This window comes from Haliaeetus leucocephalus, unplaced genomic scaffold, assembly GCF_000737465.1.
Source record: "Haliaeetus leucocephalus isolate CR32 unplaced genomic scaffold, Haliaeetus_leucocephalus-4.0 Scaffold236, whole genome shotgun sequence".
Lineage (NCBI taxonomy): Eukaryota > Metazoa > Chordata > Aves > Accipitriformes > Accipitridae > Haliaeetus > Haliaeetus leucocephalus.
Window position 1 is genome coordinate 568,784 of NW_010972672.1, and position 26,092 is coordinate 594,875.

The 26,092-nt window shown below is 46.6% G+C and overlaps 1 protein-coding gene across 2 annotated transcripts; it reads left to right on the forward strand.

Annotated features, from left to right (window-relative positions):
- Window positions 1-45: 45 nt before the first annotated feature.
- MRPL21 (mitochondrial ribosomal protein L21) lies at window positions 46-16,817 on the forward strand. Of its 2 annotated transcripts, XM_010568052.1 has the most exons (8): window positions 63-92; window positions 1,854-1,914; window positions 5,857-5,942; window positions 9,023-9,186; window positions 10,739-10,791; window positions 10,910-11,014; window positions 15,786-15,889; window positions 16,583-16,817. In XM_010568052.1, the coding sequence occupies exons 4-8, from the start codon at window positions 9,046-9,048 to the stop codon at window positions 16,645-16,647; spliced, it is 468 nt and encodes a 155-aa protein (XP_010566354.1). In that variant the 5' UTR covers window positions 63-92; window positions 1,854-1,914; window positions 5,857-5,942; window positions 9,023-9,045; the 3' UTR covers window positions 16,648-16,817. The 2 variants fall into 2 exon arrangements, with proteins under 2 accessions (XP_010566353.1, XP_010566354.1); XM_010568051.1 differs by lacking the exon at window positions 1,854-1,914 and having other exon boundaries at window positions 46-92.
- Window positions 16,818-26,092: the final 9,275 nt, after the last annotated feature.

The following is a 26,092-nucleotide window of genomic DNA, read 5'->3' on the forward strand; positions in this document are numbered from 1 at the left end:
CCTGACCCTTCGCCCCGCCGCGAACTTCCGCTTCCGGGGCGGGGTCATCGCGATGGCGGCGGCGGTGACGGGGCTCCGGCGGCGGGCGGCAGGTGAGGTGGGACGGGACGGGCCGGGCTCCGCTCCGCCGGGGGAGGGAAGGAGGGAGGTGGCGGGGCAGGGTCTCCACCGCCGGGACGATGCGGCCCGGTCTCCCCGTGGGGCTGGGCCGGGGGCCGGGGCCCCGTCCCCTCCGCGGGCCCAGCGAGCCCCTGCGGCCTCCCCACGCAGGGCGGGGGCTCCAGCCTTCCGGCCGGCTCGTGGTCCTGGTTTATCCACGCCACGTACCTGGTGGGTGACCCCCGGAGGGAAAGTTGCCGAGGCGAAAAGGGCACAAGAGGAGCGACCAGCATGGAGCAGCCAGAAGGCTCGGGGGCAGGGGAGGAGGAAACGTTAACAAGAAGGAGAATCGACTTGACACCCTTTTTTCTAGCCTAGTTGAACCCTTCAGCAAAATCCAGGGAGTGGAGGAGGGTGTAGGGACTCCCATCAAGCTCCTCCCTTCCTCGCTGGGCAGGGAAGCCGGCAGGGTGTTTGTTATGGGAGAAGACTGGGGGTCACGCGGGGAGGCCCTGGGTTTGGTTTCTGTGCTAGGTGAGTGTGACCTTCGTGAACTGCAGCTTCTGCAAGTGAGGTGGTTAAGTACGTTTGGTTTTAAGAGGTCTTCCCAGTCCCTCGAACTGGTGGTGCTTTGGCTGGTGGGTGAAAAAGATAATGTTCCTGCAAAGAAGCTGTGCACGGTCTGTCTTTTAGTTATGCAAATTGTTCCAGAAAGGGGATTGTTATCCCTGAGATAACAGGGATAAATCCTTAAGCGTGTGTTTTTAGGCCTTCATCTCTTTCTGCTAATTAACAGTGTGTGCAGGCCCAGCTCCTTTCCAAAAAATGCTGAAGCTACACTCAAAAGCGTAATTTAAGTTGTAGTAAACCACTTGTTTTTTGAAGATTTGTGTATTGGAACAGTAACACAGCTTCACTGTTTTGGTGAACGTTAGCTCATGTATACGCAGCTCTGAAAAGCAGGAATGTGTTTTTCAAATTCCCATCTTCCGTTGATGTTGTTTGTTTAACTACGTAGCTCCTCCACTCCTCCTTGTCTAGAAGGAAGAGGCGTGTTTGGGATGGTGAAAAACCAGACACAGGAGTGTTAAAATCAAATCTGCTGAAGCTGTCCCGCTCTTCCAGTTCACTGTGTTTCACTTGGCATTGTGGTGTCTGCTTGGGAGCTACAGGGCCAGTGAGTTACTAGCAATACGCCTTGTCTTCCATATCTCTTTTCAGAGTGGAAACTTTGTAAGGCTTAGTAGAAGTTGCCGAGAATCACCTAGTAAATGTTGTGTAATAGCTCCCCTCCCCTTTTTGGAGGGCCCCGAGGGCTGAAAAGGATCCTTCTAGCAGCATAAGTTAGTGCTCAGAATTAAGACAGTGTTCCTGTTCCTCCCTTCTGCCTTTCAGTCACATTGTTTTCAGAAGAGGTGGGATGCTCTGAGTGTAACCATATAAAATTGTTGCATCTAGCTGGAACTGTCACTTGAAATAAGTGTGTTTGCAGTGGGAGGCCTTTCTTGTGCTCTTTTACACTGCTGCCCACAAGTGATGGGTCCTTTCTCTTATCATGTGTCTTGTTTTGCTTCGCCCTTTATCTTTGCCTGTCACGATAAAACTGAACGAAGCTTTTACCAGGCAGAAAAATGGTACCACGAAGCTGATCAGCGCTGTGACAGTTCAGCATTGCAGTAATGCTGCCTCACCAGGGACTAAAAGCCCAGCAGTTGCTGCTTATTTTTAATTCTTTTACCCTCTCTCCCTTTTAGCCTTCTTGCTTTCATCTGCAGTTCGTCACCAGAGTTCCCAGAGCACGTCACTGCAGCAAGGGTAATGTCAAATGACTTTCTGCTTTGCTTTGTGCCCCTTGAAATGCTGACCTTTCTTGGGGGGGGGGGGGGGGGGGGGCTTTTTTTTTTTTTGGAAAGGAGGCTTATATGACCCCTCTGTCAGTCTGTCACTTCCCAATATTTTTGGACTCTCTGCCTACCTTCAGTCACCTTTCCCAGAATAATGTTTCTGTTGGTTTGTGAAATTAAGCAGCTGAGTCTAGAGACAGATAATTAGATCCTCCACTGAGAAAAGGGCTGCAGTGTGGGCTCAGCCCGTAGTAGACAGCAGAGAAGCCACTCAAGTCAGGACATTGCAAACGCCTCAGCTGTGGAAGGAGCTTCAGCTGACACTCATCTTTTTAGGTACAGGTAGTCTTCTCCTCAGGCAGGGTTCATCTCCTGCCTGGAGTCTCCGACATCTGATAAATACTGAACTTGCACTGCAGTCTTCATAAAATGTGATTAACAGCCCAAGCACTACAGGACACTGAGCCAGGAAACTTCAGGCTTCATTTGTTTCAGCACTTTGAAAGCTGCTTGTTTGTGTCTTTTGTTTCCTCTGCTGAGATCTCGTGGGAGACAGAGCTGCAGGCTGTGCTGCTGCTTGCTTTAACCAGAAGGGGACACTGCAGAAATAGAGAACTCCCGTGAGCAGTATCGGCGAAAAATGGCAAGATTTGCTCATTCCCTCTGCGCTGCTGAAGGGTGCAGGGGGGTGGCCTCTTCCCACTGGTCCTCACGCACGTGGGAACACAGTTTGGATCTCTGCCTCTGTGACACAGTGCCCAACATTATTAGTAAACCCCACCACAGACCCATGAAGCCTTGGTGCTTGTGGTTATATACTTGCTCACAAGCGCTTTGAGTTTCTGTTAAAGCCCTTTGAGAGGCATTGCTGGGCATTACACAGTAAAGGGATCAAACACAACTGCTGTTCTGTTAATTTTGCCTTCTTTCACTAGCATTTAATGCTTTTTCCTGAATATTTTTTGTGGTTTGCGCATCTGTGTTAGTTATAGAAAGTATGGATGTCAGCGCACAGGAAATTCTGGATTTCCCATTTGTGATGGAGGTGGTATTTACTGAGCAGCACCTTTGTCTTCAAATTTTAGAAACTGATACTTTTCTGATCATTTCGTTGAGATCCAGCGTGAATCTCCCTCATCTTTAAATCTAAGATTGTCTTTTGTGGTGTTGTAGATTCCTGCTTAATAAGGAACTATAATCTGATGCCTTTCGGCCAAGTGTCTCTTTCTGAGTAAAGGCACTTGGCACCTCAGGATAATCTCTGAATGCTGCAGGATGGGCCTTGTGCCTCCTTTCCCTGCCCCCTGAAACACGTACTGCAGTTCTCATGAAAGCACTGCGTGTGCAAAGTACTGTCCCTGCTTAGAGTGGTACTTTTCTCTCCAGTTCTCTGGGAGCAAATCAATAGTTTTTGTAACTGGCTCTTATGCAGAGCTGTTAACGGCTGCCTCTGGTCCTCCTTGTTTTTGCTCCTTGTCCTAGAGATCTTGAAAAACAGCTAATTATAAGCAAGTGGCATTTGCATTTTTTCCGCTCAAACTCATACTGTGAGTTTTGCATAGTGTTTCATTTTTGAATTAACACCCTGTGGCACATTTGAGCAGTGTTAATTGTTGTTCAACCCTGTTTTAAACAGAGTTCTTGTGATTTAGTGCTGTCTGCACCACTGTCAAGAAAGGCAATGTGTGCATGCAAATAAATACCTGCAGTATTGACTGTACAGGGCTTGAGGTAGTCAGGAATTAGCTCAGTTTTGAGGCAGAGGATCTCTCTCAGTGATAATCTTGAGAAAACTGGAAAGAATCCACCATGACCGCTAATGAGAACATGTTGCTGGCTGCTAGCTGAAACGCCCCTGGCAGTTTTTAGCCTTTCTTTCTGTACCCATACTGTACCCTGCTTGCCTTCAGGACCCCAGTTTATTCACTAAACGGAAGGTGTCATGTGTAGTGACAGCCATATACCATTTTCAGTAAGTAAGAGAGCAACATGTCAGTATAGAAAGCAGAGTAGCTTCAGGTAAGGTGTCTTCTGCACAGAATTTGTCATTCAGGTGCTGGTGCAGTTTGAGATGTGGTTGCTCCCGTGATTGTATCAGTGCGGAGTGATCCTAAAGGGACACATCTGTGATGCTCAGGAGTCCCCTGGGCTGGTCACCAGGAAGGTCTTTGGGGTCTGATGCAATGTCTTGAAGTGGAGGGGCTCTTGTCTCAGTGGTACAGTTGCAGAGTGTTTGAAAAGAGATGTTATTAAAGCGATTCTCTATCACAACAGTTGAAGCTACCCTTTCAAGGAGAGTAAGGACTTATTCTCCTAAAAGGTGCAAATTATCTTGGTGCTCAAAAGTCATCACAAGGACCAATGCTTGTGCTTGGCTGGATGGATGTGGGATGGTGCACACTCCCGCTCCCTTCTGTGGTCAACCTGAACCAAGATAGGCGTGGGTCTGAGAAGTCTTGTTAGATGTCTCTGCTAGTCCCTCCCCAGTGTGGTATTGTCGATTGTAGACAGACATGGTAATGGCACAGAAGAGGCTTTTTGGCTAAATGTTTGCGGTATTAAATGCTGAATTGCACTGGGAGTGGGAGAAGACGTTGTTGTTGCCATTCAAGGAATGCAGCTGTAAGTGACAAAAGAAAAGCAGCCTCATAACTCTCCTGTAAAGAACCCAGCTGTGGTCTTAAGGCCCTCTCTAAAGTATCTATTTAACAGAAGAGCTTCAAAAAATAGAGGAAGAAAGGATGTGTGTGAGTCAGTCATGTAGTGCTTGAGGCTGGTTTAAGAATGCTCATTAGCCCTTCTTCCCCATTGAAAGCACATTTCCTCCTCCCGGATGCTCCCCACTATTGGGTGACTTCAGAGCTTTGCACTTGGTCCTGGAGTGGGTTGAGGAGCGTTAATGTGTTCAGCTTCTCAGCTGTGGTGGAGGTAACTTGTTAAGCTTTTCCAGGTATAAATACAAGAGCCTTTTATCTAAAACTCAGGTGTAAGGCTTAAAGTAAGTCTGTTTCCATTGGAGTTGGTGACAAAATTCCAGCCTGTAAAAACAAGGCAGTGGAAAGTCACTGGTTGTTGCTGAGCTTGATCACCACTAGCACATCCAGCTGCAGATCTCAACATCAGGAACAAGTGATAACCTAGCCTGGGTGAATTTTCAGTTAATTTTCAATCTGTTTCTTTCTTTCTGCACTCTTTCTTTGTTTCAAACTATTTCAAATAACATTCTGAAGTGGGAAGTGTAGGGGGGGGAAAAAAAAGGGAAAAAAAATCCATTTCCCCATACTGAATTTTATGATAGGATGGGAGTAAAGCAAACCAACCACCGAGGCATTTATCCCTTTTTCTTAAAGCTTGCTGCAGTTCATGGTGGACCTAAATGATGGTAAGCCCTGGGACCAGCAACTATGTTTGGTAGAGCATTTGCAGGTTGAACTCAGAAATGAGACCAAGTGTTTTCTGCATGTTTTTTAACAACCTTGTGATAAGGGCTGCAGCTTCTGCAGCATTGCTTGTCTTACTGGAGTCCTTTTGCCAGGTGTTGGGCTAAAGGTCTGGTGACTTTGCCATATCCAGGGTCCTCCATTGGATTAAGTCCTAGGGAGGTGACATGGCTTTTGCCTTGCCTGCCACCCTCTGTCTGTAACACTTAAAAACAGAATAGAAAACCTCTCCTTGCTCATGAGCTGCTACAAAGTGACACGTGTCTGTGGGAAATTGCCTTCTGGCCCAAGTGGACTTTGGGTAGAGTCTTTCATACTGATAAATCATTCAGCCTCCTGTACAACTTCTGCTCCCCCAGTGGCAAACCATCTCTACTCCATCTCTAGCTTCTTTTATCTTTTTTCCTCTCTTTTTTTTACATCTCTTGATAGTATCTGTTAGCTACAAGTAAATCTTGCCTTATCATTCACAGACTTGTTGCCAAAACATCTCTGACTTCACCCCCATGGCCTGAAGTGAAACTTCCAGATCCAGTAGAAGAAGCAAAGTATCATGCAGGTAAAGTTCTCAAGTCTCCAAGTGAAGACTAGCACTCCAGTATTGCCATTGGTGGCCTAATTGAGCATAAATGTCTTCAATGATTGGAGCTAGTTTTTGTTCTTTGCATTTTTGTCTCATTTCTGGTATATGTTAGTGTCACTGGACTTGTGCTCCAGCTGCTGGAGATTTGGGTAGGATATGAGGTCTTCTTAGTTTATGACAGCATGACAGCTTGTAACACTCCCAGAGGAATCTTACCTGATGTGATGTGTTGCTTTCTAAAGCACGAAACAAGCCTTTTGGACAGGAGAAAATTATTTTTCTTTTAATGGATAAATCAAAAAGCTAAAGCCAGCATAAGCAGTTGGATGGTGGGCACATCAGAGAGCTGGTGTATTTTAGTGCATAAAACAGAACACTAGAGCCAGCATAAGCAGTTGGATGGTGGGCACATGACAGAGCTGCAGAGGTGTGACATAAGGCAATGAGCAACTGGCAAGTGATGCAGTGTTAGTGAATGCATTCTTGTCCCCACGTCTAGTCAGGACTGTTGAACGCAGCCAGTGGTCCTCCTGAAAGGAGCACATGGACTGTACAGCAGTCAGCCTCACAATTCAGTGAGTTAAGTGCCCGTAGCTGTTTAGCGACCATCCTCATTGCTTAGCCTTATTAAAACATGTCAGTCTTCCACTTGTAACCTGACACAGGTTCCCCTGGCAGGTGGGGATGTGAAAATCAAATACAGAGAAGGCATATGTGTCTAGCTTTATATTGCCCAGGTGGGGCTGTTGTCATCCAGACCGTGCTAGGAATGGTAGTGGGGAAGCCAAAACATGTACAGGATGGTTCTCAGAACTAGGCAGTAATGAGCTCCTGCGGGTGAATTTCTTTTACAGTTGCTGTGGTGGTGGCAATTAGCAGTTGTGTGCTCCGTGCAGGCAATGAGCTCCTGTGTTTATTAACAGGCAGTCTTACTGTCTCATTGTGTTAGCCTCTGGGATATCTATGAGGGGCGCCTGACTTGTCTGCTTTAGATGGAAGAGACCCAGGAAGTAAAGGAGAGGAGTTGTTTTACAAGGAGAGAGTGAGAGGAGAAAAGCTGAGTTGTGTCCACCTCTTTGCAGATAGTCTCCTATCATCTGGCTGAAGTGTGCTAATAACAGCATGAGTGGTGTGCTTTTGAGAGAGCCTCCTGCTCCAGGTCTCCTCTCTGGCTGTTTTTCATCCTGCTTTTTATCTCCTTTGTGCTCCTGGGATTGCTCAAGTGACAGATAGATGAGTGTTCTGTCCCTGAGCATGATTTGACCCAGTAGTGAACCATAAACTGCTTGGTTTGATTTGCTGAAGCCCTGTGGTGAACAGGGTCCCATGTTCCCCTGATTGATTCACATGGGATCCTCGGGGCTGCTATGATTTCCGTGCCCGGTAACCTCCTACTGTTTATAAGTTTGCATCATTATCTCCTGGCTGTGCTTATCCAAAGCAAACAACAGCAAGAGCTTTTGAATTCCGCCTTCTATTTTCCTGCTGGCTATGGAACAGCCATGGATATTTTAGGAAGGGTCACTCTACATGGTGGTGAGATACAAGCCATACTAGCAATCAAATGGTAACATCACTTGATGTTTCCTGTCACTAGAGGTGTTTGGAAGAGTTATCAACAACTTCAGAGCCCAAGTTCAGTGAAGAAAATGTACCTTTTTTGGTTATAAAAAGATGAGAAAGCTCCATGGGTAGAAAGTTGAAATTTGACAGGAAATAACCCTTGTTAGAGCATGACTCTACATGTTTTTTGCCAAGAGAAAATTTTAGGCCAGAATTTTGAAATTTCAGTATCGAAATGTTGACCACAGGACTACTGATATACCTAGATCACCAGTTTAGAGCTGGAAGAAATTTACTGTACCCATTGTGCAGTTTGGGGCATAACAAAGAGAAGGGGTTTGTATTTTTTCCCTGGACTTTTTGTAGTGGACCACTGTGAATCAGAGAAAAGAGCACACAGTGGATTTTTCTTCTGGGACAGCAATTCCAGCAACACAGAAGCTAAACTCTTCATCGTAGTGGGAACTGCAGCAACTACGGCCTTGCAAATAATTTCTGTTCTTGCCTCTACCTTTAATAATTTGCATCTGCTGGGTTGAAACTTGGACACTTTCAGAGTGTTCCTGTAAGGTTTCGGTTTAGTTGGACTGGCTGTTAAATTCTTGTCTGTCCCAAATGGATGTTGTTTTCATTTACATTCCAAGAAAAAATGATTCAGCCACTTTTGAGGACAAAGAAAAAAATCTATTTTTCCAGTTATAGAAAAGTTGCTCTTTTTCTGAACAGCTCAAGGGGGTGGAAAGCTACTATTTGGCACTGGAATGGCACTCATTAAGCAATACCTTTTGATGTTCCCATAAAAATTGGTTTTGGTTTCACTGCTCTGGAAGCTGATCACAGAAAACAGAGTTTGTTCATGTGCAGGACCTCATCCCTGGGATTCGTACTGCTCCTGGCACCTGCTGTGCATGCATGTGCACATGGGAAAAGATTTTCTGGAAAAGAGTGAGGGAAAGGTCTCTCTTGTCTTTGCTGCAGGTACAAGTTCTCAGGCCAGGCTTTGTTAGTACGCTGGAGCCCTTTTTCCTGTGTACTTTGCCAAATTCTTCCCAATGTTCCTGCATGCCTAACACAGTATTCAGAGTCCTGGGCCTTCTGCGTATCACTTGGAAATTGAGAGGAGGTCCCCTCCAAATGTTGGATGTATGGACAAGCGCTCTTTTCTGGAACACTTTATATCTGAATACAGTGCATTTTAGGATGCCTAAGAAATAGGCTGAGAAGTCAAGCCTTAGATTAGCTGCACAGTATGTATACACTAGGTGTTTACATATGCATGGGTTTGCCAGCAACTAAAGTACAAATAGGTCATTAGGTTTACAAAAGGGAGGCTCACATACCATAGGAAACAACATTGCTGTTGATCCTTGCTTAAAGATTCCCAGAAGATAGGAGTTTTGGTGGGAGAGCAGTGTGGCTGAATTAGTTTTGAACGGCTCTTCACACGTTGCTGGGTTTTCTACACTGATTCCTTCCCTGCTGTTTGCCAACAGAAGTGGTACAAAAGGTGAACAAGATGATTGCAACGGGGCAGTACGGAAGACTCTTTGCTGTGGTCCACTTTGCCAGCAAGCAGTGGAAAATAACCGGTGAAGACTTGATTATGATGGACAATGTACTGGAGGCTGAATGTGGAGACCGAATCCGGATGGAAAAGGTGATGTGCCATGCTTCCACAGTGCTTGTGATGCCATGCTGTGTTTGGGGCCAGAGCAAATTACCTGCAAACATTCCTTGAGGCAAAACCCATAACCAGTTTTTAAAAACATGTCCCAAAGAGCTCCTCTTGGATCTCCTGTTCTTACTCCAGTTGTTTGCTTTGCCTTACTTTTGTTCCAATTTCAGTTACTCTGTTCATGATAATATTATTGCGATTTCTGTTGAACAGGGTTGGAATGAGTCGTGGCAGACTCTGTCAGGAGATGTATTTTTGTTGTACTAACTTCATCCAAAAAAATAAAATTATAGTTGTTGTTTCTAGAGACGGCAGCTAAAGACTGTGTTTACCTTGAGACTCCAACACCCAAAATACTTGCAGTATTCTCAGAGAGACTGTCACTGCTCAATGCTTTGCAAGATCCTTATCACGCTGGGTGTGTTGGGTAGAGGGAGAGGGATGGTGCGTGTAAGGGAGAACTGCCAAGGTGCAGTTCAATATCTTTATCCTTAGCCTTGGTTAACTAGCAGAAACTTGCAGAGGCTCGTTAATCCAAATCTTAAATGAAAGATTATGAAGTAGGATTCTGTTGGCTTCATCGTAATGTTGGTTGTTAGAGCCAAGCAAGCAGTTAAGGAGAGCTGAGCAGTTTTTTTTTTACTCATCCATTGCTTTTAAGTCCAGTTTTGAGGCACCTTTTTATGCATCCCTTCAGCTGTGTCCTGCATCCTTGTATACAGAGGAGAGGAGTCATTTGCATGGAGTAGCCAGCTAGGAATGCAAAGGTCTAGATGGGAGTGAAGAAGGTGAAAAACTAGCCTAACTGCCATAACCCTTTTGGGATTTTACTGGCAAGTATCTGTCTAAAACAAAATCCAGAACATCTCATGACCACTTACATATTGTTTTTAACTGCTGCCGTACAACTAGCGTGGGGAAGGAGGCAGTCTGTAAGAAATCCTACCTCTTCTCACGATATCCTTTCTATTATCCTGCCTGGTCCTTCAGATACGCAGGTGGTTGAAATGCCCTGAAACAAAAGGGCTAGTCCCTGGGGTGGTGAATCCCCCCCAGATGTTCATTTCTTTATTGCCCATCTTGAGGCCTCATGGAGGAGAGCAAGGATAGTGTTCCTCTACTGGGATATGTAGCAATTGCTATAAAAATCCAATTATTTTAGTAGCTGCCATTCATTCACATCCCACACAAGGCATATTATTATTCTTCCCTGTATTGCTTTTCATATCTTTTACAACTGTTGGTGAGCCAGAACAGAAAGGTTCAGGGTGTTCTGATCGATGTGAAAGATGCTTCTAAAGTATGTTTTAGTAGGATAAGGTCTCCTGGAAGGCTGTTTAATGAATCTGTTTCTTGCCTGTTAGCTGCCTTTCCCCACCATCTCTCTCTAGTAACAGTGTCAGGTTTGAAATGTGCGAAGGCCTATTTTTAAGCAGTTTGACTCCTTTATTGTGACTGTAGAATTTGGAAGATATTGTCTGCATTTCTACTGGGACAATGAACCAGTGATATATGCCTGATTTGTTTTCCGTAGGTTTTGCTGGTTGGTGCTGATGACTTCACGCTTATTGGAAGGCCACTCCTTGGGTAAGATGTCTCATAGAAGAATTATCTTCAAGACAATTCTTAATTGTAGCTTCAGGGCTCCTACAGTCTCTGAAACCGAAGAGAAACCTGGATTTATCAGCACTAGCTTTTTTCCCAGCCCTGTGGCTTTTGAAAGGATCACCAATAAAACAAGCTCATCAGCCTCTGCTGGCTCTAACCATTGCCACAGTGCCAGGATAGAGCAGCAGTACCCATTTCTAAGGTAACTGTAGGATATTCACTTCTCTTGGGTTGGATCTTTTTCTCATGGTATAAGCCTTGTACAAACTAGCAGTAAATCTTGCTCTTCAACATCTTTACTCCCTTACCCTAATTTTGGTGATAGTCATCTTGAAATAACCCAGAAATCCTTTCCCATTCCTTAATCCCTTAATTTGACTTGGGTTTTTTAACCCGTTTCGTTTTGCCCTTGCCCTTACCCAGCAGGCCTTGATCTTAATTTTAGAGTTCCTAATTTTCCCTTCCTCCTAGTCACATATTCCAGCAATCACAGAACTGGGGAGAAGGCGTTTACCCCCTTGGCACCATCTCCATCCCAATGCTGTAGGACTTGCTATACAAACTGGCAGAACACCTGGTTCTTCAGCCTTTTCTTTACCAAAAGGAAGTGGTGTGTGGACCAGGTGTTATTGCTCAGCTCTTAGCACTAGCCAGAAGCAAAGTCATGAACTGTTATTTTCCCCAGGACGAGAGGTTTTAGTGGTAAAATGCAAGTCAAGATAAGGTGGGTTGGAAGAGCTCAAAGTATCTGGAAGCCCTGGCTGTGGTCTGGTTGCAGGCTAAACCATGTGTTTAGGTCTTAGCTTGAACTGCAGCAACTTTGGCAGAGGATGGTCAGATAAGAAGGAACTTGTACATCTGAGAATTATTTCTTGGTGGCTTGTAGATTCAGGTTAGAAATACCACATGGTTTCAGATTGGTTTCACTTCCGAGTGCTTTCTGTGGTACCAGGGGGCTGTTGGAATTTAAGAGTTACTTGTAACGTGTTTGTGCAGTTGATGACGTGACTTCAGTTGCACTGGTGGTAACTGCCTCAGGTTCCCTGTGTTAGACAGGATTTTGAGGGCTGCCAGTCCTTTTAACAGTACTGCAAATAGATCTGGAATAGCAGATCATCAGGACTCTTTGAATTATTGCTACATAGTGCACTTGTGGAAGATTTTAGGAAGGGGAATCTCATCATTAGGACTAGAAATATCATCTTGCAGAAGTTCAAATAAGAGCCTAAGTTCTGCAGACAGGGCCATGTCAGTCAGTTTAGGAGCACCATCCTTCACCTGGTTCTCTTAACCAGTGGCCCTGGGGTGGTTCTTTGCAACTCTCAGTTTGCATGCTGGACTTGGCATGTGGCCTGAGCCCCAGGAGCTCTGGGACAGGAAGAAATACAGCTGTTGGGTTCCTACAGGTGCTCTAAGTGTGTGGAAAGTGTTGTCAGTTGCTTGAAGCGGACCAAATCGCATCTGCTGATGTTAGCCTGAACTCCAGTAACTTTGGCAGAGGAAGATCAGTGGGAGGAGGAGGCTGGCCAGGCAGAATGAAAAGCTGGTGGGGAAGTGCCATCCTCCCTCTGAGCTGTAGGGGAAACCTCCGAGTCCCCCACTCTCCCTTATGAGCTGAGGAAAGGAAAGCAGAACCCAGCGTGTCATGAGCAACATGCAGTTCTTTCACATAGTTCCCAGTTGTGCTTAAACCACAAACATTTTGGAGGGGAGATAAGAGGTTGGATGCGAACAAAGGCGGTTTTGTTTTTCTGTTGTTTTAAAAATAAACACATCAGTGAATGCTTGCACCAGTATCTACGCAAGACAGTTCATTACAGCTGCACTCCCTGTTCAAACTTGGAGGCGGGTAGGAACTTGTCCTGTTTTGGACAGATGGTCATGTTTTAATTTTCTGTAGCAGTCAGATACCTCCCAAGATGACACTCCTCTAAAGCCTTAAAAAACAACAGTGCAACAAAACATATCTGCGTGGCAGAGGCTATTCTGGGAACTTCTAGCTGGCTTCTACTCTGGAATCTGTTGGGTTTTGTGTTTGTTCAAGTAACTTGCTGTCTGGTCGATTGGCACAAGGGTATCAAGCAGTATGCAGTTGTACTTTATTTAGCTGTATAATGCAGAAATTGTTGTGCGTTTTAAAGCTGTGATTAGAAATGAGCAAAACCTTGGGCAGGTTTGCATTTCAGGCCATCAGTTGAGTGCCCTCAGCTGTTTTAGACCCAAGTGAAATGAATGGTGCCTCTATGAGAAAGTTTAGCTTATTTCTAGACAAAGTACAGCTGTTTTGAATGTTTTCCTCTAGATGAACCTTTCTCTTTCTCCTGCTACCTGCCCGTTTTTGCAGTGGCTTCAGTGGAAATGACAAAGGCCCTTGGACCTGTTCTTTTTCCAGACAGCCAGGCTGGGATTCAGTTACCTTCTGGAGGGACCGAGTGAGCTTGTCAGTTGAAATTATTACCTCTAAGAGTTATGATCCTTTGGGGTTGTAGCTTGCCTGGATCTTTTTCACTGCTTAATGACAATAGCTTTCAGCGCAACTTAGATCTATGAGATTTCAGTGTGAATTTTTCTTGCCTCCTGCAAAAATCTGATAGATGTGCTTTGTCATGAACCATTTTGCTGCTGAAAGCAGCAGGCCTGACTGTGTCAGACTCTGGGAAATGTGTGACCCTCTTTTTATTTTTATGGACATTCCAGTCATACCTAAAACATTCGATAAAGATTTTTTTTTTCTTGGGCTCTATTTTGCTGAGAACTTTTCTGTTCATATGCACTTCACCAGTAAGTTGGTTTCTCCTGTGCTTCAGCCTTTCAACCAGCAGCTCCTAGTGCTTTGTCCAACAAAGACGGACTCACTAGGGCCTGTTTGCAACTTTGACTTGCAGAGTGAAGCCACACTTGGGTACTCAGCTGTCTCAACAATACCCTTAAAGATTTGCCTGAAACCATGTCAACATCTATGAGCAATTGGGGGGGACACAACACGACACACTTGCCTACACATCTGTGTGTCAATGTTTCTCCCTTTGGCTGGATGCTACCGCAGGCCTAGGACAGCTAGTGCTGTCCAGTGGTGAGAGCTGTATCAGGGATAGCTTGGCTGTGCTACTGCAAACCCTGGCTCTCCTGAGAGTAGCACAGAGATTTCAGTGACCAGGTCACTTTATCTGGCCTGGCTGCTTTCCAGTTTTCCCATGTGATCATCATTAGTGAGTTTCTTGCATGCCTTTACAGTCCAAGCCTGTGAGAAGTCAGTGGGAGTTTAGCTTTCCCTTTGCCTTCAGCGGGCAGGAATTAGACCCAGAAAGTATAGCTCCCTAATTATAGTGGTAAAACATGGCCAGCCCCTGGAGTGCAGTTTATTTTTTGGTTTCTTTCCTAGCGTTGCAAAGCTTGCTGTGTATTTCAGTAGTGCAGTTGGGTCCTATCACTGGGCTGAATCTGGATAACATCCTTTAGCTGCGATGTCAGGGTCACCCAGTGGTCTCTTGAAATCTATATTATCTTATGTCTATTTTCTACTGGGCTAGTCACTAAATGCAGGTATATCAGTTTTCTCCTCTGTCTGTCCTTCCCTCAAGGATTCAATCTCTGATATTTATTACACCCCAGAGGGTAAATGTTAAGAGAGATAGTAAATGTCTCAAAGCCTTTGGCCTCCTAGTGACCTTGCTGGAACAGTTAGGCTAGATGGGCTTCCCCCCCTCTACCCCCCTTAAGTGCAGACAGAGTCATTTGTCAGGAAAATGTTCTTTAAATGTCTTCTGGCGGCAAAGTGAGCATGCTAATGAGTTTTTAATGGTATTCTGCAGTGATGCTGCATGAAAGAGCATCTCTTCCTCCTCCATTGTGGCTGTTGATTAAAACCATGCTTTCCAAAGCTTTAGTCTGGCTCTTGTCTGGAGGCAGTTATCTTCCCAGAGAGGAGTTGTTGTGCAGACGGGTAGCTGGTCCTCCAGCGTGTGCTTCAGACCACCTTGTTTTCCAGCTCTGGTGTTTTTCGGCTAGCTAGAAATCCCAGAACTCTTTTTCTAACTTCAGTGGGACTTCCTCTCTCGGAGCTCTGCAGAATCCCTGAGTGGGCAGGAGGTGTGTTTGTGTGTGTCAGTAAGGCAATGTGGAGTGATGAATTACTCTGTGATTTTACTCACCTGTGAAGGAAGTATGGACCATATTCTTCTCTTCATCTCCATTCTTAGGGAGGGGGGATGTTTTATTGCTGAGAATTTCCATATGTAGAAGTGAGTTCTAGAAATAATTTGAGTCTTCAAGTGGTCTCACCGCTCAGCCTGAACTCCCCCAGCTGTGGGGCAGGGAGCAGTATGTGAAATCCTCAGTAAGTCCCCGTCTTCTCTTCCAATTTGGGGTAAACAAGCAGGGCAGACCAAGAGTAGGAGGCAGAAGAGAGGCATGTGGGAGGAGAAGTGACTTACTCCAGCAGCCAATTAGCTGTGCTTCCTGCTGGAAACAGTAGGCCACATCTCTTTTCCCTGAGCCTTTGTCAGGACTTAATCAGGTGAGCGAGGTGAGAAGACTTTCTTGAGCTGACTGTGATGCTTTGTAGAAGGAGGGAGGACTTCAGTGTTGACCAGCATAGCACAGGAGAAGTGGCCATGGGTGGGTTTAACCTGTACCATAAGCAAAGTAGGACACATGAGATCATGTAGACGTGCCGGGGGAATCTTACTGTAATCCTACAGGTTTGTGCAGGTTTGTCTTACTACCATCTCCATAGCTGTTTCTGAACTTACCCTCGCATGGCAGAGAGGCACTGCCCTGCAAACTATCACATCAGCTACTTGAGGCTTTTACGCTTGCACCGTGAAGCCAACAACCTGACAGATTTCCCTCCTTCTATGGTGACTTTGTAGTTCCTGTGGTATCTGTGTGTCGTTTTTCTGCAGAAACCTGCTCACCGATAGGAGGAGAATGTAAATAATTAAACAGTGATACTTTTAAAATTTATTTTTAAGGAAAGATCTTGTCCGTGTGGAGGCTACTGTGATTGAAAAGACGGAGTCATGGCCAAAATTTAACATGCGCTTTTGGAAGAGGCACAACTATCAAAGGAAGAAAAGTAAGATGCAAAGAATACAGAGCTTCCTTCCCTGCTGTTCTGTTGTTAGATCTGGGAGGGGGAGGTATCGTGACACAAGGGCAGCGCCTGGGGGAGGACACTCATTCACCATATCCCCAGGACCCCTCATGGCACAGCACCTCTTTCCCCGCCCACTGCCCCAGGTGTGCCCACTGTATTTAGAGCACAGTGACTTAATATTCCTTTGGTCCAGCACCCTCTGTTAGATAGCCTTGCAAAAGATCTTGCTGAAAAAAATAAAAATCCTGGGCAGAAAAGCACCCTTGTTCTCTTTCCAAAGCCTTAAATACTAGATACGTAATCACAGATATTAGCAAGCCTTAACAGTATCCTGTAGCAGCCTTTTGGATTACCAAACGACTGCCCCTTCTCAGATATGACTGAGGGACAGAAAAAGTATGACCTTTTTTTTTATGGAACGGATGCTAAAACCTTGACCGGCCTGACACAGTCCCATGGGAGCTCTGCCTAGACCTCTTGTTCATGCCGTACCAATGGTATGCAGCTGTCCTGCCAACGTGGCAGCATCTGCCAGCACACCCCCTCCTAGAAACTGTCACGCCTTGGCATTCTGTAGACTAATGTAGCTAAGCCAGCGGGAGCCTTCCGAAAGGTACGCAACAGTTCTGTGCTGTCATCTGATCTTTTTTTTCTCTTTTAATTCTTTTTCAGTCATCGTGAACCCACAGACCGTCCTTCGAATAAACACCATAGAAATTTTCCCCTGTTTGTCATGATTGATTGCTCGGGTGTTGTGTGGCTTAGGTTTATTATTGCTTTAGGCAATTATGGAAATAAAACTGCCTTGTCATTGGAAAGTTCTGGACTTCTTGCTGTTGTCGGAAATCTATATGTACTTTCTTTTAAAAAAAAAAAAGAAAATATTTTTTTAAACTATTATTTCAGCCTTGGTGTTTATTTGTCAAGAGTCTTAAACAACCCAGGATCCATTGCTAGCTGTCAAGCTGTTTCATGCCAACTGGGTCTACCTTTGCCTGCACATCTTTATGTACTTTAGGAATTCAGGCTCTCAGCTGTGTCATAAAATACCTCGGGCTTCACTGGTTGTGGAAGAAAAGGGCCATCACCCCAGTCCCAGAGGTGAGCCTGGAAGGCAGAATCTATGTGTGTAATTAGTCAATTTAAAGAGCCCGTCGCTGTGCTTAGTTATTTGTGTCCTAGCAAGTTTCCCTATCCTGGGACTGTGAGTGCACTTAAGGCTAGCAGAGAGGCAGGCGTGTTTGGGTGAGCTGATTTGCCCTCTGGAAACACTCGTTGCTCTCCACAGACTGCAGTTACATTGCTGTAAATAGGTGAGCTGTTTTCAAAAAGTGCTAAGTGTAATTTTGCCCCCGGCCCCTTTTCCTGTCCTGACAAAAGCCCTGCTGCTCTGTTCGTATAATTCCTGGCACTGTATGGCTTCAGGGAATATCCTGGGGTACAGTGTGGCCCACAGCAAACGTGAGACTGAAGACAGCAGTGAAACAAGATGACTGCAGGATCCCAAATCTACTCCCAGATCATGCTGAGTGGTGAAAATCCTTCTCAAAGATTAGCAACAGGAGATGCAGCTGAGAAATACCCCTCTTAAAGGTGAGCCAAAGAGTCTGTTGCATAGCAATAAATTGTCTGTGTGTGTAATACCATCAAAATAACAGATACTAGTGGCTCAGGAGTGACTTCATGCCTATTTCACAGACTTGGTGCTTGACCTAGTGAGTATATTTTCATGTCTGGATCTCAGCATTTTCTCTCCGCTCTGCCTGCAAGTTGAGCACTGTCACTTACCGAGCAGCATGTACAAGGCCAGAATCAGCAGGCTTATTCAGCCAAGGTTTGCATGTGTTTCTGGACTGTAATAACCAGGAGTTTCCTAGAGCTTTCAGCAGGCTCTCAGGGTAGCTATCAGATTCCCTACAGCTACCATGAGAAGTGATAAGTGGGCCCTGCTCACCTTGTCACTTCTGTAGGGAATACCTTGCTTCAAATGAGTTGGGAGGCAAGTCTGCATACGGGTGTCCTTATGCACCCCCACTGTGACTCCTTCATAGGACCAAGGTTGCCCACAACCCTGTACTGAAGGAAATGCTAGTTTTGAACATAACTATATCTGGGTCTTGTCCTGTCTTTCAAATCTCACAGGTCTGTATAAACCTTCAGGAGATCACTTTAGGTGCCGTAAATGGCAAGCTTGATGGCTCAGGCTGCATTTCATCTTGCCTGACTTCAGCTAGAGAAGGTTCCAGCATGCTTGGGTTAAGCTAGTTCTCTAGTTGCTGGAGTGAGATGGTCATCTGCAGAGGCTGACTCATCTCTTCCCCTTTAGGATCGTCTGGCACGAACAGCCCTTGGGAGATGCTGTTTCTTCTCTACTGACTGTACAAGGAGGCTGGACACCTAGATTTTAAACAGCTAACGGTAATACAAAGGCAGGGACCTTTCTGCGACCAGCTTTGATAGTTGCATCCTTGTTTCCAAGCTCTTACAAATGGAAGGCAGTGGGGGGACCTCTCCTCCAAAAATCATCTCGCACTTCCTTCCCCCTCTCCCAAAGGTGGTTCCAGTTCTGTGCTGGGACCACAGACCCCAGCAGTAGCAGTGAGTGGAAATATTTTGCAGGCCGGCATGAAGACTATCGCAGTGACTGCCTACCAGTTACAGATTGCTCACAGTCCACAGCAGAAGCAGCATTGCCAGCTGAAGCAATTTTACTGGAAACCTCCAGTCCCTCTGCGTTTCTTAAGGCATGTGAGTGCTGGGGCTAAGAAACAGCATACATGTCTTGGCTTTAAGAGGATGTAGGGGGAATTTTCTGTCCTTCCCGGTTATGGAGGAACACTTGAAAATAACAAGAGCGACTTCAAGGCTCAGAAATATGGAAGGAAGAGCCCAGTGTTGATTCAAAAGAAAAAGCAAATGTCTTAAGTTCATCTGTAAAACTGGTCCCCCCCAAAAAAGCCCTTGGGAAATGTAATTCTAATCCAAGTGAGATACTTTGTGAAATTAGGGTGGCTTCACAGCGGTTTTGGGTGAGAAAAGGGACATTTGGGCAGCAAGGGAAAATTCAACCAATATCAGGAAGTCCTGGGTTTTGTTTTGAAAATTTTATAATACAAAATCAGAGCAAAATATTCAGGTTTTATTGAAATAATGCATTCAGACTGAGGATTATTTTTGACATTTTCTTCAGGGGAATTTAAAGAAAAAGCTTTTTGCTGTTCCAAGTGGAAGCAGAAATCCCCATTTCTTCTCTGGAGTGAAGTTGCAAGTCTCCATTTGGCTTCACCTGTTGGGGAGTGGCTGCTTGTGATCCTCTTTCTGGCTGCTAAATGTCATTTGCCATGCTTAAATAGTTTAAGAGCAGAAATTTCTCCACAAAGCCGGCTTCCCCCCCCGCCCCCCGCCAAGCACTGATTCATGGTGGAAATTTATCTGTTAGGACAAAACATCTTGTTGGACAGCACGTTGGATCAGGGTGGAATTTGAGAGATGCTTTGCCCAGAGTCTCTAAAGATTAGACATCCACATGGGTTAGACGAGAACCAGACCTGAGCTCCTGCCATCCAGCACCTCTAAAGCAAAACTGTGGCATTTGTCCCCCATAATCTCCCCTCGGTGCTGTTTGACTTTGTGTAAATAAGGATTTGCTGCCCAGAGGGAGGCTTGAGAGCCGGAGTGGAGGGCATCCGTCTGCTCTGAGTCAGGCCCGAATTCCAGTGCGTGCTCCCTGCCCACTGGCCACAAAGCCGCTGGCTGTTCTGGTTTCTCTCTCGTGCTTTCGAAGAATGTCGGTAGGACTCTGCTTCATTCCCCGGCAGAAGGACAACAGGCTTTGCAACACTGACATTTTTCCACAATAAGGAAGCGTTGTTTTCTCGCCAGCCGGGCTGCCGAGAGGTTTGTTCGGAAAGACTTGTCAGGAGGTGCCTTTGCTTCTCTGCCAGCTCCGCTTTGGCATTGCATTGCTCTCACGTCCCCCCGTTTTGAGCATGAACGGATTCCTGGCTCTGTGGCTCTCTGGATCCCAGATGGGCAGTGCAGTCCCCCCAGGACACCCCTCGCTCCCCCTTTCTGTTACCTCTCTGGAAGAGTGAAGGGAGATGTATAGCCAAGCCCTAATTAAGAGTGCACCGTGGCAGCAAACGGTACGTGCTGTTGCACAAGAGATCAATGAACTGCTGGCCTGGCTGAATGTCAGCCCAGCTGTGACCTCATCCTTTGCCCTTTTAAGAGCAAGGGACTGTAGCACCTTAATTTATTAGCGGCTGGGTTGTTTTTTTTCTCCCCCTCAGATACAGATGCTTTCAGGATTTGGTTTAGAGTGAGGTTTCAATCATTTAAAAGGCTAATGCTGTTCTTCTAAACCCTCCAAAAGGATTTGAGGTGCTTGGATTTGGGTTTCGCATCCTGACAACAATAAAATCATCATCGTGATTGAAGGGGAAACGGCCCATGCTGGTCATCCTACAGGATAGCTGTCTGCAGCCTATCTCCAGAGCTCTGTCTGGATGAGTTTTAAATTACCTACCTGATGGCGTTCCTCTTCCTTCTCTTGGCGAGTTGTTCTGTGTTCTAAAATAAGCTTCACAAGCAATGCCATTTCTCACAGCGTGAAGGCTTCCCGTTGTGAGGATCCATTATTTGTGCAGCCTAATGAAGTGAGATAGACGTGGTAAGCGTCAGCATCCTTTCTTCCCAACAGCCAGCTTCTGCGGAAAAACGAAAGTGCATGAAACTCTCTCTTTGGGACCCAAGGGCCAGCAAAGGGATTTAGCAACTTGGCTATGATATTTGGATCTGCTTAACATTCATACGCTCTACTATGTCATGAGCTGCAGGCGTTTATCCAGTTGAAGTGGCAAAGCAGCTTGACAAGTTCTTAGGACATGTTGTTCGGGCCTCCGGGGTGGAAGGGAAATGCTGTTAATATGCCCCTTTGGTGTGTTTTTTTCCCCTGTCAGCTTTGCAAAGGCGCCTTTGAACTCTTATGTGGAGCCAGATTTATTTTCTCAGCATGATCTAGCCACGTTTTGGCTGTGCGTCGGAATACGCTTTAGAAATCAGCAACAGACAGAATGTAACACCAGGAAACTGTGTTGGTTTGATTTCTCTTGCACTAGAGGTTTTCTTGTCTCTTGTAACCAAAAAAATAGTCCCCTCATTAAGAAGAGAAAGGGAATGCTTCACCGCCGGGTCCCGTCTGATACAAAGCCCTTATGGAGAAGGCAGACAGTGGCCAGCAAGCCTGGGCATGAGCAAGCACTGGGGCTAGGTGCCTTTCATCTATTTTCTCTCTCCCTATTTATAGAATGTGGGAGAAGCTATTGGGATCCGTGTTCCTGCTCCTGCTGTGTCTCTGCCTGGCTGCTATTGCAGCATTCGCATGGCTGAAGCAAAGTCAGGATTTGATTTCAGTAGGAACAGAGTGAGTCTGCAAAGCCGCTGAGAAAGGAAAGGGCCCTGAAGTCTGAGAGCACTTTTTAATTGCATGCTGGCTTTGCTATAGCAACCAAAAATATGTTTCTTGACAGGGCGGTGTGGCTTCAGTTATATTCTTGGAGAGCATTCCCTGACGGCCCCGTCCGACATTAACTCTCAAGAGGCGTGCTAGCAGTGAAGCTTGCCACATGCGGTATTGTCTCGATAGGAACAATGTACAGTCATTCATGAGTGACAATTAAATGTGATAGCGAGTTGGAAACGTGGGGTTTGAGTCCTTCAAGTGGATGCTCAGGAGGTGAGCTAAACGTTGTGGGACCAAAACTTTGAAATACCTTGGTCATTTTTGAAAACAGCGTGCAGGCTCCAAAGTCAGCTTGAAAGTGAGTTGGTTTCTGCATAGATCTTCTAGCATCCCACACCTTCAGATCATCTAATGGAGAGACAAGGGACCAGCTTTGCTTTTATCTTCCTTTCCTAAATAAAAACAAACATACCACTTCTCTCTCTTTCAGAAGCAGCACAGTTCAGTTTTTTTGGGGAGGTCTCAAAATAGCCAATGACCTGGCAGGAACTTAGTTTGGACTGTGGTATGGGACTCCCATGGTCCGAGGCTACAGCCTGAGGTGATTTGGTTCTTTGTCTGCTTTAGGACAACTTCTTATTTCTGCTGTTTTTTTGTTTGCAGGGACATGATTCATGGGTGCCTTTGGCCTCTTTCCCGGTGCAGACTCCACATCCTTAAAAAACGGCAAGTATGGAATAGCCTGACCACAAATATTTCAACAGAAAACAATATCTACTCCACCTACTTTCATCTGGCTCTGCCACAGGTGCTTTGTTACGCTGGAGGTGGCTTATTCAGCGATTGCAGATGATAAAGTTGTGTTTCCATTGTCATCCAGCTGAAAGGTCCCCAGCAAACGTGGGACCGTGTAGGCACCGGTGCTGAATGCACGTGTTGGAAGACACGTGGCTTCCCACCATGCCAAGGAGATCTGTGCGTGAGGTGAGTAGGAGTTTCTCTGGGTAGTCCCCAGATGTGCTGTCAGGGATATAAACCCACCAGCTCCGGGGCCCAAGCCAACCTTTTCCTAAAGAAGTCAAGGATATATTTTTCTGCATCATCTCTGAAGCAGTTGGATTTGGAGGGTCACAGCAGTCCAATCCAGCCTCGTCATGGGAGATGGCTTTGAAGGGTGCAGAGCTGTTTTCTCTCTGAGCAGTGCTTTTGGCTCCTCATCTCAGCAGGAGGGTCTGCAGCAGTATGTGGGTATCTAGTGATCCCCAAGGCCAGCACTTCACCGGGCTGGAGGTGAGCATAACACTGTGAATTGCAGCACTCTTAGGTTTGTTGCCTTAAATCAAGGGTGAAAAAGAAACAAATCTACACAAGTTCTGGTCTAAGTCAGTCTACTCCTATCTGTGTTTTTGAGGTAAGTGAAAAAACACAGTGTCTTGGAGGGAGAGAAGGAAGTTGGATGCAAGCTGGCCAGAGATGTTTCTCCTTCAAAGCTTTGCTGTGGGCTACCTAAGCATACCATCACTCTGCACTTGGCTGGATTTAAACACTTACCACCAAAAAGAGTTTTGTGTGGACTCTGCTGAATGCTTGTATTCTGTCCTGAAGGCTAAAGAAATACAGGAGATCATCTTAATGGAAATAACCACCTCTCCCACGCCTCCTCTGTGGACTCTGCTGCAAGAATAGCACTCTGTGTTTCAATAACACTTGTACGTTGCAGAGCTGGTTTGGTGAGAGCTGCCCTTGGATGTGCAGGCAAGTGTCTAGGTATGCTGTTGTGTTCTCCAGCAAGAGCCTTTAGAGGTTTAGAGAAGGAGGCCAGTGAGGATCTAAGGACAAAAGATCGATTGTCGCCTAGGGCTCTGTTTCTTGAGCTTGATGGACTTTGTGTAAGGTCACCCCAGAGCTGAAAGATGCCTTCTTCATGCTGAGAGCATCTACCATGAATCTCCTGTATGGTTTCTTCTGCGTAGGATAAGGCTGAGCCATCCCTCCCTTCAGTCCACTTCTGTGAAACCTTCTTGGGCTATATAATGTCTTTGAAATGCTTAACTGTGCCGTGGCTGGTCAAAAATAACCAAAGAGGGGACCGGGATGGGCAAAGGAGGATGCTCACTCACTCACTGCTGAGACCAGTCTAAAAGGCCTGTTGAAAGAGTTGCAAAGTCCAGCCTGGGATCTCCTCCCTTGCTAGACTTCGTAGCAGGGCCGTGTAGATTTTCCTGAGGGTAGATCTTCTGTCTTTTTCCTTGGCGCTGGAAGAAAAAGACGAGACAGCATCATTTTTTCTGCTGTTGCGGGGAGGACTCTCAGTGGAACAGCTCTGCAAGGGGGAGGTTTGGGGTTTTTTTGATGTTCTGAATATGTGCAACTAGGAGCAACTGTGGACTGTGAGGCATGTACATCCCTCTCCCTCCCGATGGAGATGCGTGTGGGAACTGACGGGCTACCGTGGTGAGGCTGCAGGTGCAGGTGTTCAGTTCTGCAGAATAACAGGGGAGGTGAAGTGGTTTTCCCAAGGTGATACTGGAAGAATGTGGCAGGGCTGGCAGATGAATGCAGCTACACTGATGCTGTGCTTCAATTTTATAGTCCATCCTTCTTGTCTGCTTCTTCCCACATCCCTGCAAATCCATGCCCTTTTAATGCAATCAGAATTAAGGCAGGTAGAAATAGATAAGTTGGGACTGCTCGGCTTCCAGCATGGCACAACAAGGTTGCGGTGCCAATTGCTTTACCAAGAGGTGAGGGCAGCATGCTCCTGCTGCAAGGGACTCTCGTGCAAGAAGAATCTGAACACCCCTTGGGAGCAGTGGAAATAGTTATTCTGGATTCCTCCAGCCAGGAGCCTGCCAGCTGGTTCCTGCCTTCCAAAGTGCAAGGGTTGATTTTCCATGAAATTTGACCACTTTTTGTCACAAAACTTGCAGGAAAAGAATTTTCTCTGCGGCTTCTCCCTCGCTGTCAGATTTGGCTGAAATTGGGCAATGTATTCAGAAATGGTATTGATGAGGGACAGGCAAGACAGAGGACTTGATTGCAGACATCTCATTTCCTTAGAAATCTGGCTAAAAATAGGAAAGGAACATAACGGAGGCTGCTTTTTCTTGACAGCCCCCCCTCTTTCCCAGCTGGGAATCGGCTTTTGTCCTGAAATCTGAGGTTTATTGCTCTTGCTGTTGTCTTCTGGGCTCCAGATGTAGTCAAGCTGTGAACGTGTCTCTTGTCAGCTTTGGAGAAGCGGTGCAGGAACACGGTTGTCGTGAGTGGCTGATGCACAGAAAGACGCACACAGGGAAGAACACGCCAGCTTGCGATGGCAAGATGAATTTCTGGGTGACGTCTGCTTGCCCTCCAAGGAGAGCCCTCCCAGGACAGTCCCTGTTTTATCCAGGGCCCCTGTCTTCAGCCAGACTTTGTCCCAGCAGCATTAACAGCTACGCCTCTCCTGTTGGCAGCAGCAATACTTTTGATAACCCTTCTCGCTGTTCGAGGTGAGACACCTGCTTAGGTGCTAGTTGTGTACTAATATCTTCTGTAGGCATCAGTGATGTTTACTTTCAACACATGATACTGTCTATAAATATCGGGCGGGTTTCGTGTTACCTTGAGCACCATCCAAGGTGGCGGGGATGGTCTGTGCTCTGCTGCAAGCAGAGTCACCCGAGACGGTCAGGCAAAGAGATCCCTGAGCCAGAGAAATGACTAAAGCCTTCGGAAAAGAGACCAAATCCCTAGCGCAGGCATTTGACTGCTCCACACCCTTGGTCAGGTCCCTTCTGCTGGAGTTTGCAGTGCTGGTGTCGTCTGTGCATCTGCGCCGCACGGGCAAGCTGCGTCCTGGAGTTTGCTGAAGACAGTCAAGATGTTGCAGGTCCTTCCCCTTCTTCCCAGCACTCTGTGCACCCACAACACCCATCCACGCCTGCTCCAGCTGCTGCTCTGAGCAGTTACACATTACCTGTGCCCACACTTGTACATACACACACGCATGTAACCCCTTGCTCTTGGGTATAGCCTTACACTGTTATTTAACAGCCTTGCGATGCTGCTGCACCAAAGCGCGTGCACAGTTTGGTTCCAGGCCTGATGTGAAGTCTTAGCCCTTTGACATCGATGGGGATTTCATCGCTGATTTGTGCGGAGCCAGGATTTGCTCCTTGCCTTGCTCGTGCTCGATGCGCTACCGGCTGTGCAAAGCGAGCAGGGTCTGCCCGGCCGAGTTTGGTGAGGACCAAACTGCACCTGAAAGATGGAACGAGGGGAAAGACTGGGGGCTAAGCCAACTTGACTTGTCTTTATTAACTTGTCTTGCACACAGGAGCGGCCGAAGATGAGATCGTGATTTCGTGCAGGGAACCGGGGGTGGGGGGGCAGCACCCTGGCCGTGTTTCCCCGTCCGGGGAGGTGCTGCACCGCTTCTCCACTCTCTCCTCGCTTCGCCCCCTTTCAGGTGAGCAGCTCCCCAGGCCAGCAGCTGCCTTTCCTTTGCCCGAAGGGTCCCGGCGAGAACCACCCAGGGCCTCTTGCGTGCGGGGAAACTGAGGCACGAAGCGTCCCTCGCCCGGCTCCTCCGGGACGAGGTACCGGCCGCCTCCGCCGCCCGGCGGGGATGGAGGAGGAGGAGGAAGAGGAGGTGGGCATCACACGGGGACCGCCTGCACCGAGCCCAGGGGCTGAGCCCGGGCCGGCCCTCGGGGCGGAGCCGCCGGTGCAGC